The following is a 13167-nucleotide window of genomic DNA, read 5'->3' as shown; positions in this document are numbered from 1 at the left end:
TGCTGTGGCCAGTGAGGGTCAGGCAGGGCCAGCGCGCTCTCACGCTCATGACCCTGGGGCCAGCTCTCTCTCTGTCTGCTGCAGGTGGCAAGGGATGAGGGGGAAGGGTGTCTTTCCCTCACCCATGCCACCATGTGGCAGATGGGTGGGGGCGGGAGGGAAGTCTGCTCTCATGCCCTCAAGGGCCGCTGGCTCACCTGCAACCCCGCCACCAGGGTCAGCTCTATTATGCTGCCCAGGTGAGGTGCAGGGCCAGCTCTCCCACCACCACAGGTGAGGATGGGGGGTGGAGTGGTTTTTTTTTCTCCCTTGTGCAGATAGTTTTATAAAAAGTCAATAACCAAAAGTTAGGATTTGTAGGAGATTTCAAAATTGTTCACAAAGATTTGTGGGCATCATGCACAAGAGCCATCAGTCAGAAAGCCATTTACAACTAATTTTGAAATTTAGAGGAGAGCCTTGTCTACCATGAGAAACAAAATCCGAAGGTCTTAATGCTGGATGACTACCATCTCCAACCCACCACCCCTCATGCACTGGTACCCCACCACCCTGAGCTTAGACTTGCTGTACAGCATATAACAACTCCACATTAGCCTTTATCAACAGAGTGTGTTTTTTCACTCTGTGAATCAACTCACTGAGGTCTGGAAAGTCAGAAATGCCTGTTGGTCACATAGTCTGGGTCCCCACTCTTCTCGGTTAGTTTTTTTTTTTTTTTTTCCAGCAACACCTTTGCTTTTAAAGCAGGTTAGACCCATACTTGCCCTGGAAGTGTATCGTGACAGGACTTCATGGAGTAATATTGGGCAGTAATCATGGGGGAAGGCCCTGTCTGTGGTTCTGGATGGGTACAGGAGAAGTGACAGAAAGTTATCAGTTGCGCACTGAAGAAAGGCACAAAAGAACCAGCACTACAAGCGGGTGGCTGGTTCCCGGGTGGCCAGAGAGAGAGACCGAGAGGAGGCCCCAAAGCAGGCAAGGCACATTGGACACAAGCGCCTTTATTTCCCTCATAAGTGACTCAGAATAGAGGAACCCTGGAGGACTTCTGCACACAACTGGCTCCCCAGAAGCCTCCCAGGAAAGTGAGCCACACAACTGGAGAAAGGGGCCCTCCCTTTTTCTGTTTGCCCTTTTCTGTTTGCTATCTCTTACACAGTACAGAGTCTGCCTGGCTTTCCATGTGAGCTGTACCTCCCACACTTTCCCTTGTCCTTCTTACTGTGTTTTTAGGTCTGTTTGTAGAAGAAACAAATCTCCTGAAAGCCAGGGAAGTTTGGTTTCCAGAATATAAAGGACAATAATAGTAGGTTGATTTGAGGAGCAGGCTCCAGTAGCAACCTGCTGTGTGTGTGTATACATACATACATACATACATATATATATATATATACATACATACATACATACATACATATATATATATATATATACATACATACATACATACACACACACTTTTTTTTTTTTTAATAGTTTTTTAGTTTTTCCAGACAGGGCTTCTCTGTGTAAGAGCCATGGCTGTCCTAGAACTCTGTAGATCAGGCTGGTGTCAACTCACAGAGATGAGTTGCCTGCATCTGCCTCCCGAGTGCTGGGATTAAAGGTGTGGGCCATCACCGCCCAGCTTCATATTTATCATTTTTAATCCTGGACAAATCATGTTTTTTAAACGTGTGTGTGTGTGTGTGTGTATGTGTGTAGGGTTGGTGCTGAAGATAAACTCTAACCATTATATTCTGTTTTGAACTTCTAGCGAGTCTCCAAGGAATCTATAATTAGGTTTAAGTCCGCTGGTAATAACAATAGGAACATATATCACACATTTAAACAGTTGAGCACAGGGCCAGGCACTTCTCACGTGTTATATTTAATTCCATAGGGAAAGTACCAGTGTTGTCTCTATTTTAGAGGTGAGGAAAAATGTGAGTGACCTTTGCAAACCACACGGTAGTCAACTACCCGGAGTGCCGGAATTGGAACCGGTACTCTGGCTTTGTTCTATGAAGGTGCTTGTGTTCTCAAGCATCGAAGATACTGTTAGTTGTGCCCCATGAGAAGCAAGGCAGCTCTGTATCATTTCCAAGAATACTGACGTTGTCAGGCCGTGGCTGTGTAGTGTTTTCTTCCATAACAACATTCATCCGTCAGCAAAGGGAAATCTGTCTCCATGAGATGGAAATAATCAGTCCAGCTGCCCCCCCTTACCCCCTTACAGAAATCCCTGGGGACTGATTAAGTATGGCTTCACTTCCTCTCTGCTAGGGGTAACTGCCAAAGGGCCTGAGATTAGTATGATTCTGTTTTCCCAAGGTCAGACTTGACCACACAGTGGTGCCTCTTCTAGACTGTGTCCAAATGATTGTTTCTTGTGCAGCGATTTTTTTCTTGCTCAAATAGTTGTGATTTAGACAGGCAGGGTGGGGCGGGGTTCCCCGATTTTCCTGCTTTGGCCTTGGCCTAATAGTCTCAGGGCTTATGCATCTCTGAGTAAAAGTACCAACTTCTATCTTTAACACAGATTTAGACTTTAGAGATAATTTTGAAAAAGTCTGTGCCTTTCTATTTTTATGTCTAAAAGCTTTTTTTCTTATCTCCTTGTGATGCTAAGGATTGAATCCAGGCAGTTGTGCATGCTACAAACATAACATTATCACTGAGCTACATCTGTAGGCCATGGTTTTGCAGGGAGGGGCTCTTGTTGTACAGCCCAGGTTGGCTTTGAGCGTCTCGTTTAACCCAGGCTAGTCTTGAACGCCCTATCCTCCTACCACAGCTTACTGAATGACAGGCTATCATGTGTCCACCATATACATATATAAATATTTTGAGACAGGGTCTCACTCTGTAAATCTGGCTGTCCTGGAACTCACTATATAGACCATTCTGGCCTCTAATTCACATAGATCCACCTGCCTCTGACTCCCAAGTGCTGGGGATTAAAGCCATGCACCACCATGCCCTGCTCTAGCTAAATTTCTTAAGCTAGATTGCTGGGGCTAGCTTGGCTAGCTTTTAAAGCTAGCAAGCTTATGTACTTACAAGTGTACATCAAGCATCTCTCTTCAATGTGTGCTTGCTTAATCACGCACAAGCTTTTAAAACTCAGCTAATGGAATGTTTAAAGACAAGGCCCCAAATGGTAGATTTTCTAAGCTGGGAGTAGTAAGTAGTGCACACCTTTAATCCCAGGACTCCAGAGACAGGGGCAGGCAGATCTCTTTGAGTTCAAGGACAACCAGAGCTCCATGGTGAGGCCCTGTCTGGGGACTGGGGGGATAGGGGTGGGTGGGTGGGTGGGTGAATTTTTCTCTTCAAGTAGTAACTCCTTTAAAATAGCTACTCTTGACAGTATGGGGAAACTCCATGGTCACTCACTCTTAAACCTGGAGGGTCTTCTGCTTTTGTATTGGCTTTGTTAGTTGTCAGATGAACTGAAAGCAGTGGACTTGTGGCCAATGAGCAAGGGAAAGGCAGACCTGAGGATAGGCAGGAGCCAGCACAGGTGACTCTGGAACCCCTCCAGGCTATGAGAAACCAGGGAAAATCTATAGCCTAAAATCGGGTGAGGACCTTATTCTGCCACCACCCACATACAGTATGTCCCAGCAGATGACAAGGAGCACTCTGAGAGCCCTTAATACAGTGCTTCCATGTGCATCCTTCTAAAAAAGAATTCAGGGGACTCTCCACCAAATCGCTGCTTCCCTAAGAGCCTAGGCCGTCGATCTAAACTAAAGCCATTTGTGTGAGTGCGAAGTGTAGCCCAGCTGTTGCACACAGCACTGTAAACAGCAGAAGGCCCCTGCACAGCTGCAGGCTGATGTCACCTTCTGGGGCCTGTCCTGCCCTTTGGCTGTTGGAAGCAACAGGAGTGAGCCATCCGCTCCCCCATCAGATCTCTCTCTCTCTCTCTCTCTCTCTCTCTCTCTCTCTCTCTCTCTCTCTCTCTCTCTCTCTCTCTCTCTCTTTCTGGTTCTCCCCTCCCATCTGTTCCCTCTTCACCAAGCTCACAGGAGCCAGCAAAGCTGCACACTGTTTGGGCTACTGGTTCTTGTGTGTTTAAACAGAGCAAACAGCCCTATCCGGTGGTTAATGGGAGAGGATTTCTGTATATCCCATCTGATTTTAAACACCGACATACTGTAACTATGTATTCAAACTGACAGTAGTCTGATTATAAGCAGATGTGTGAAACTCTGGCAGGTGTAGCATATAAAAGCCCTGTGTACCCACAGTAGATGCAGGCTCCTTTAGAGCGACGGGGTTCACCAAGACGCTTGTGTACTATGTGTGCCGAGACGCCCATGTGCCAAGACAATTGTGTGCAAGATGCTTGTATCTGGTGTGAGTTTTTTTGCATGAGCTTGGTCATGGTTTGCTTGTTATTTGCTGATGTATGAAATTGTAAAAACAGGATTTCCCTCACTAGAAACTGATCTCTTCATTGATTGGCTACAAAGCACTTTTATAGACTTTTTTCCATATAAAGGTCTAATGTGCGGCACACAAGGGACCTCATGGAAAGGCTTCCATCGTTCTCATTTTTACATGTTGGAATGTAAGTGTGAAGAGTGTGTTTTACAGTATTTAATCCCAAATGGTTTCCGTGACGACCCCTGTCATCTGGCTTCCATCCCCCCATTTTGGCTCTTCCCTCCAACATTTCTGTTTTGTGGATTGGTTTGATTCTGATTTTTGTCTGTCCGTGGTTTTGTTTGTTTTGAGATAGTTTTGCTCTGTAGCCCAGGCTGGCCTCAAACTTAGAGATCCTCCATGCTTCAGGCTCCTGGGTGCTGGGACGGCAGGCCGGCAGCACACACCACCACAGTTGGCTCTTCTTTGGATTTTTTAGTACCCAAGGCACTGTGTAGATACAGATCATGTGGGAGTAAAGCTTTCAGTCTTCATAGTAGAATTTTGTTAATGTTATCTGTGAGTGACTCTACTTAAAAATCCATTGCGCAAATCAAAATTGTAATGTACCACCTCACACGCTCACATGCATTAAGTGAACATTCTATATATTTTCTTTAAAATAAAAAAGTGAGATTAAGATTAATACAACTGTATCATTTCCCCCTTCCCTTTCCTCCATACAAACCTTTCTATATGCCCCCCTCCTTGTATCGTGTTTTGTTTTGTTTTTTAATATGTTTTGGTGAGTAGACAGAGAAAAGGAATCCATTACATTGCAAAGCCACTTAATAACTAAAAGTGGAATTAGCCATATGAAACAGCAATTCTTCTTCTAGATATAGACCCAAGAAAATTCAAGCAGGACTCATGCAGCTGTTGGTGTTCCTGGCAGCATTGTTCAGTGTGGTCAGGTGGTAGAAACAACTTAAATGCCATCAGCGGATCAGTATGTAGTGCACACACACACGCAGTGGAGTCTTAGTCAACCTTGAAGGGAAGGCAGTCTGGCACAAGCTGAAGGACATCACGCTAAGTGAAATAAGCCTGGTAAAAAGACAGGCACTGTATGGAAGAAGGGGGCTTACCGAGGTGGGAGATAATGGTAGCAATAATCAAAATGCATTGTGTGTGTGTGTGTGTGTGTGTGTGTGTGTGTGTGTGTGTGTGTGTGTGAAATTACAGAGAGAAAAGATTTATCTTGGTTCACAGTTTTGAAGGTCTCAGCCCACGATCTCTTGACTCCATTCTTTGCGGCCATCATGGCAGGGAGAACACAGGGTTGAGGAAACCGTTTGCCTCATGGCTGGGAAATAAAGAAGGGACAGCATCCTGATGTCCCTGGCAGGGGTGTGCCCCACTGACCTAAGGTCCCCCACCTTCCAGTGACACTGTGGGCCTCTAGCACACGGGCCTTTGATGGACGTTTTTTATTTAAACTACAGCACTGATCACGGGATAAGGGATGTTGTGTCTACGCACTGGTGGGTAAATGCTGTGCGTTTCAGACATTGAGCAAGTTTAAAGGCTCGTCCCTTTTACGTCCTTTTCAGTTGCCGCTTCAAGCACCTGTGAGAAGCTAGAAAAGGCTAGGAATGACTTACAAACAGCATATGAAGGATTTGTCCAGAAACTAAACCAGCAACACCAGACAGACCGGACAGAACTGGAGAACCGGCTGAAGGAATTCTACACGGCGGAGTGTGAGAAGCTTCAGAACATCTACATCGAGGAGGCAGAAAAGTATAAAACCCAACTGCAGGAGCAGGTCCGTGCCCCACCGGGCCGCTCTGGGCATGGCTGGCTGCTTGAGTTCTAGATGCTGTCTATTTCTTAATGAGTTATCCCTTGCCTTTTAATGTAATTGGGGAAAGCTTTGGGGATTTTTATGATGAAACAGTGTTGAGTTCAAGAAGGGGAAAGTGGCTGGGCACAGTGCTACATACCTGTAATCCCAACACTTGGAAAGCTGAAGCAGAAGGATCAAGGCCTGCCGTGGCTGCAGAGAAAATTCAAAGTTCAACGTGGGTGACTTAGTGAGTCCCTGGCTCGAAATAAAACCTGAAAACAGGGCCAAATATGTCCTCGGTGATACCGAAGTGATGCATTCCTGGATTCAGTCCCCAGGGTGAAGAAAAAAAAAAGTCTGTAATCCCATCTAGCTACCTGGAGAGGTTGAAGCAATTTGGTAAGACTGTCTCAAAATTAAAAGAGGGCCAGAGCTCAGAGATGCAGCAAGACCTTGCAAAGCATGTCCAAGGTTCTGGTCCATCCCTAGTAGTACCTTTAAAAAAAAATCTCTTTTGAAGAAGGGATATAAAAATCTCCAAAACATCTTGATGTTTGCCTACTGAACCATTGGCTTGTAATTTTTTTTAAATGCCTTTTTAATAACCCATCAGTATTTCCCCATTCTCTATTTGGCTTCATTTTTTGTTTAGTTATATGCCTAGTTCCTACAATGCGCCAGGCGTGTGCTAGGGGCTGAGATTGGAGTGGCAGGTGTGGGGCTGAGGGGAGCCTGTGAAGCACAGCTCCAGTCCCTGCAATGGACTTGGGCATTACCATCAGCGAACCCTGCGGAGCTTGGACCATCTTTGTTCCTGGGGCGGATGGAGTGGAGCTGTGGGCGGGGCGGGTCCAGAGTGGCAAACGTGTGAGATGCCCGTTAGACAGATGGAAGGAAGCACATGAATGAAATCCCTTGAGTGCGCTCCTTGATTCAGCTCGGCACTTCGGTCCTTATTGGTAAATTGTCCTTCTGTTTGTTCCCCACAGTTCGACAACTTAAGCGCCGCCCATGAAACCACTAAGCTGGAGATCGAAGCGAGCCACTCAGAGAAAGTAGAATTGCTGAAGAAAACCTATGAGACCTCCATTTCAGGCAAGGGTGCCTTTTGACACTTTAGTAGAGATGTCATGGAAATATATCGTATTTACTAAAACGAAAGTGATTCATAACTGTCCTTTGCACAGAATACCCTGCGCCATTCGCTTGGTGGGCCTCTTGGCTTCTTTGTGCACTGTTCATAGTTAGTGGGTACCCTTTCCCCTTAAGGATGCAAATAATGGTTCATTATACATGCCAGGCCTTTAGGAAACAGGATGAACTTCCAAAGATTGTAAAGACCATTTTGGTGCTGGTGGTCAGTGGTAGTTGCTACTTTAGGTCCTGGGAAGGTCAGGGTGTCAGTTGCTAACATAGTGCTGTAAAGCATCCATGTCTGAGCACTCTTGCACACCATTGCTGTGGTGCGGTACAGGGCGTTTGATGGACAAGGACAAGATGTGCTGTTGTGACCCCACCATCACTGGAAAGCTTGAAGTTAAAAGGAAGGACCAAGAAGCCATTTTTTTTTTCCAGGACAAAGTCATCTGTGCAATGGGGTGTGTCCACCATGGACCAGCTGCAGCTCACAGAGTAGCAGGGAGATGTATGGTTGTACTGGATGTGCAACCTTTAGGGAGGGACTTCTCAAGAGATGGAGCTGTGTGGAATCAGAGATAGTGATAGACGAAAGTGGCTGGCTTACATGCACATTTAGTAAACATTGTCTTTTTCCTGCTAGGAATGGGCTGAATTTTAGATTTGTTTTCTTCTGGAAGAGCAAATTGAAAGGAAGACAGCCCCTTACACCCCCCAGACCAAAAATCAAAAACCTGTCGTTTGAGACCCTACTCTTCATTCTGAGATTGTGAAGGTTTTCTTGGCCTCTAGTAGGCATCAGAGTTTCTGGTCATTGAACCAGAAATCTCTGCCCTACCTAGTAAAGTTGTTCTGAGAAGACATTGCTTAATTTATAGAGGCGCATCTTAATGAATGGAAAGGAACGTAATTTGTACTTCATCAGCTTGCACAGATTTATACATCAGGTTGAGCCGTAATCTCATAGGGTGATACAACCTTAACAAAACACAAAAACAAAGCCCTCTTCTTTCCAGAGATCAAGAAAAGCCATGAAATGGAAAAGAAGTCGCTTGAGAATCTACTTAATGAGAAGCAGGAGTCACTCGAGGTGAGTCCTCCTTCCCGGGGCTGTCAGATGGTGTGGACTTGGCCTCTGTGGATGGACCTTTGACCCTTTCCTGGTATCTGACGCTCCACGTGTTACTGTTTGTATCTTAGAAACAGATCAATGATCTGAAGAGTGAAAACGATGCTTTGAATGAAAAGTTGAAATCGGAGGAACAAAAGCGAATATCAGGAGAGAAGGCGAATTCAGTAAGTTGTGTGCTCCTGTTGCTACTGGATTTTCTTCTGCTCACTTGCCGTTTCAACTCAATTAATTCTTTAGTGGCTAGAGACACAATTGTGGTTTAGAGTCGTCTTCGTGCTTGCCGTGTTTTATTTTAACTGTACAAAATGATTTTGTTCACTGATTTTTTTTTTTTTAAACAACTCCCCAAATGATACACAGATCCAAATCCAGAGGTCTGAGCAACTACCTACGGGAAACTGAGAAAAATCTAAAACTAGAAAAGTTTTTGTTAAAAAAAAAAATGCCTTATTGTGATATTACTACACGACCATTAACTTTAGTATTATATTATAGCATATTTGTGACATTGTGTGTTAGTCACTGGTACCTAATTCCAGAATGTTTTTTTATCTCCCTGAAAGAGACCTGCACTCATCAACGATCACTGTTCATTCCCAAATGACTGCTGCCCTGAGTATACCAACATTCTGCTTTCCATATCCATGGATTTGCTTGTTCTGAGCATTCCATATAACCATGTGATAACGTAATCTTTCATAATTATCTTTACTTAGCCTGATGTTGTCAGTTCATCTATGTGGCAGCATGTGGCTCCATATCATTTCTTTTTATGGATGGAGAACATACATGCATACATGTAGGCAAGCACTCATACACATAATAAAGTAATTTTTAGAAGTTGACGGGAAATTATACTATTTTCCTCAAATGCCTATGAGGAGATTTATTTAAGGTCCCCAAAAGCCATATTTAAAAGGACCACATGGAGTTTTATTTTTGAAGAACTTGGAAGATACATGTGTGGTCTGTTTTGACCCTTCTGGGTCTGGGACCTCTCCTGGCTTTTACAAAGGAGATTATTTGACCCATAGAACACATTTCCTCTTTTTGTGAAGTAAAGACTTTGAAGAGTGAGATAAAGTAATTGCAAGTCTCTGATTCTCCCCCAGGATTCCTCCAGAAGGGAAGCTACTGCCCCAGGAGGGTTTTGATCATCTAAACCACTGAATCCTCAGAAACTTTGATTTAATATCTGGCCAATAGGTCAGATATAGCTGATTTGTATCAAATTGTCAGGTGTTCAGTTGAATTTTTCATCAGTTAAACAAGGGGTGGGGGGTGGGGTTGCCTCACACTGGTGGTATCCTGAGTGTCCATTTGGGAGACTGTGTATGTTCTGTGGTAGTGTTACGGCTGTCCTGGAGGTATGGCCAGGCCAGCATAACCATGAGGAAAGCCCAGAGACTCAGGACATTATCACTGAATGCTGCTTCCCAGAGCCCTGCATGTGTACTGTCTTGGCCTGTGTTTCTCCTCAGAGACTGACTTTGCTTAGAGAAAACTCCCGTTGCCTTTTCTCCCTCCAGACCCTAGTTTAGGACTGGAGAGAGGCCCATCTCTATCCAGAGCTCTGTTTTCATGTTGTAAGCAACGGTTTTCTTGTTTCTAATAAGAGATTTGATGAAAGCAGCATCTATCCCTATTAAATGACTAAGGAAAAAGTAAAATGTTTGTTGTCGATATTATGACCAAAGTCTTCTAGGTCAAAATGGTCTTCACTCTTCTTTATTTCTTTGAAACTGCTTAAGCCAGGCATGGTGACTCATCCCTGTCATTCTGGCACTGGGGAGGCTGAGACAAGAGGGTGGCCACAAATTAAAGGCCAGACTGCGCTGTGTGAGTCCCAGTTCAGCCTGGGCTATAGAATGAGAACTTGTCTCAAAAAAAGACAAAAATGAAAAAGAAACATACATTTAGCAGACATGGCAGTGTATACTTGTAATCACAGCACTGGGAAGTAGAGGCAGGAGGATTACTGTGAGTACCAAGTCAGTCTAGGTTTCATAGCGTGACCCTACCTATGTCCCAAAAAGAAAAAAAGGCAAAAGTCAGTCCTTGCTTGCATAAATCTAATCAGAGATTCTGTATACCAAGAGGTTGGACTGTGTAATATGTGAAATAAATCAGAGCCTTTATCTTGGTGTGTGTTCTCCAGAAAAACCCTCAGGTCATGTATCTGGAGCAAGAACTGGAAAGCCTGAAAGCCGTGTTAGAGATCAAGAATGAGAAGCTGCATCAGCAGGATGTGAAGCTGATGAAGATGGAGAAGCTGGTAAGCCTCCTCCAGGATGGTGGATTGAGCACCTCCCACATGGGGCGCGGGGTGTTGCCTGGGATCTAGGGACTGGGCTCCCAGCTCTAGAGCTGTGCAGCTGAGCTAACTTGTACTTGACGGTGTTTGGAATGCACAGAAAGGGTCAGAGTTGCCCTGTCTCTTCCAGATCTATTACAAGTTGATTAACTACTGCCTTCTAGAACACTAATTTTTTTTTTTTTTTTTTTTTTTTTTTTATGGAAGACATATGAAGCAGCAATTAGTTTTGGAAAAGCTATCACAAACCAGGCTCACAATTCAATAGTCTGTGAATCTTCGCTGGCCTAATGAAAATTAATTTTTTTTAATTTTAATTTTTTAGTATTTTAATGCACCACCCACCCTGGACAGGAGAGACAAGTGGACATATTAATTAATCTCATTGACACAATATAATCTAGTAGAATGCCTTATCTTTTTAAGAATTAGAGGATGATAAAAAAAAAAAGCATTGTGTGTTGAGAAGATTGAGCCCCATCGGAAAAGCATTGAAATCAGATCATCAGAACTTGAACCTTCTCACCTGTGTCTGAGGGGCGTGCCCTGCGGGTACTGTCAGCCTTGGGCCAGCCCTGAAACACAGGGTGTGCCAGCCAGGACAGGAACCACGTTGGCAGGGTTTGTCAGAACAGCGCAAGTGACCCTGGCTGCTGCTGCCGCCGCCTTGCTCCCAGCTGTCAGCCAGCATCCAGTGCTTCCCCTCTCTCTCCTCCACTCAGTTGTGGGCGACTTACCACTCCATGGAGAAATGTCTCAGTCAATCCTAGACCAGCCTGGAGAACAGGGGACCCACTGGGTGCTTTTGTCTGTTCGACTTTTTGTTTGTTCAATGTTTGGGGACTTGGCTCAGTGTGGCGCTTTGTTTCCTAGAGATAATGAACTGGTTTTTCGAGGGAGGTAACGCTGAAGTGAACTTACAGGCACTCACCTCACCTTGTCAGGAGATGTGGTGGTAGCAGGAGAAGGCTTTGTCGTTTTTGTTTTTTTTTTAAATCCACCAGGGCATTTTAATTGGCCATAATGAAGAATGAAATTATGCCATTTGCAGAAATAATTGATGGAACTGGAGATGATCCTGTTAAGTGAAATAAGCCAGACCCGGAAAGACAAATACCATTTTCTCTCATACGTGGAGCCTAGATGATAAGCATGTATACATATGGCATGAGCCTGGGGGACCATATTGGAAGAGCATGAGGCCTAGCAAGGGGGACAGGAATGAGCAGTAGAGAGTAAATATGGTCAAAGTACTTGAACCACAAGAAGAAAAATGCCATTATGAAGCTCGTTACTGTGTACAGTAACACATGTGCAATAAATACATATGTAGTGGCCAAAGGGGTGGGTGGGTGGAACTATCCATTTTTAGCAGTCAGACATGAATGTGCCTTAGTTTCCTTGTGTTGACTGTGCAGCAGACTTCTAAAACCCGAGACTTTGGCCCATTGCTGTGGTCAGCTTGTGGCTCAGCTGGGACTGAAGGGTCACAAGGGTCTCACTCCCACGATGATGCATGGGTAGGCCTAGGCCGGTGGGTTCCAGGGCCCCTGGGATAGGGATGACACAGGGATGACTGGGGTGTTTCTCTTTGTGTGCATTCACCCCCATGGAGACATGTGTGGCAGAACAGGTAGCAAATCTGATACAAAAGCACCATCGACAACCTTCCCATCAGTAACGTCCTGTCAACCCTAAAGTCTCGAGAGACAAAGGTGCTCAGGTGAGGGCTCACTGCAGTTGATCTGAGTGCAGTCAGAGTAAAGCCCCCCGTGATTCAGCTGCTTCAATCGATGATCGATGACCGTGATGTGAGGGCAGACCAGGTCTATAACAACTCAGCCACCGTTCCCTATGAATGGACCCAGAGTGTCGCCCAGCTTCAGTTCTGATATGCATGATCCAGCCGGGTTCATGATGGCTCCCATGCCCACCGTGAAGCATGACATCTCCCGAGCCACTAAGGAGATCTCCAAACTGACATATTTTTAACTCCAGCCCAGTTCTAGTTTGAGAGCATACATACTATCATGTAGAGGTCAGAATGGTAGCAGCAGATACTTAAAGCTGGGACTCTTCACCTCTGCCCATCATTGGAGGTACCAGAAGTACAGGAAGTGTTTTTTTTTTTTTTTTCTCTTTAAGGAATGCAAGAAACTCCTAGTTGTTAATAGGCCCAACCCAGCACACATAGCAAGTCATGCCAAAGGTCACCCTGTGACACCTGCTCAGCAGGTTGGCAGCGATGACTCAGGACATCCTGTTAATAATTTGTTGCTCCATCTTCCGTTCATGCTTCTGAACTTATCAGAAGATCTCAGGTGATAAAATCCTCTGCTATAAAAGTACAAACATACCTTAATTTCTATTGAGCCG

General features: G+C 44.9%; 1 protein-coding gene across 5 annotated transcripts in view; it reads left to right on the top strand.

Moving 5' to 3' along the window:
- The window catches only part of Mtus1 (microtubule associated scaffold protein 1), a 147202-nt gene that overhangs the window by 129201 nt on the left and 4834 nt on the right, over positions 1 to 13167 (top strand). For all 5 annotated transcript variants that reach the window (XM_059245023.1, XM_059245022.1, XM_059245024.1 and 2 more), the window contains 5 exons: positions 5973 to 6187; positions 7198 to 7303; positions 8362 to 8435; positions 8546 to 8641; positions 10636 to 10752. In XM_059245023.1, coding sequence (XP_059101006.1) covers positions 5973 to 6187; positions 7198 to 7303; positions 8362 to 8435; positions 8546 to 8641; positions 10636 to 10752 — 608 coding nt within the window. The remainder of the gene's footprint in view (positions 1 to 5972; positions 6188 to 7197; positions 7304 to 8361; positions 8436 to 8545; positions 8642 to 10635; positions 10753 to 13167) is intronic.

Source organism: Peromyscus eremicus, chromosome 17 (assembly GCF_949786415.1).
Source record: "Peromyscus eremicus chromosome 17, PerEre_H2_v1, whole genome shotgun sequence".
Taxonomy (NCBI): Eukaryota; Metazoa; Chordata; class Mammalia; order Rodentia; family Cricetidae; genus Peromyscus; species Peromyscus eremicus.
This window is presented reverse-complemented; position numbering and strand designations above follow the sequence as displayed.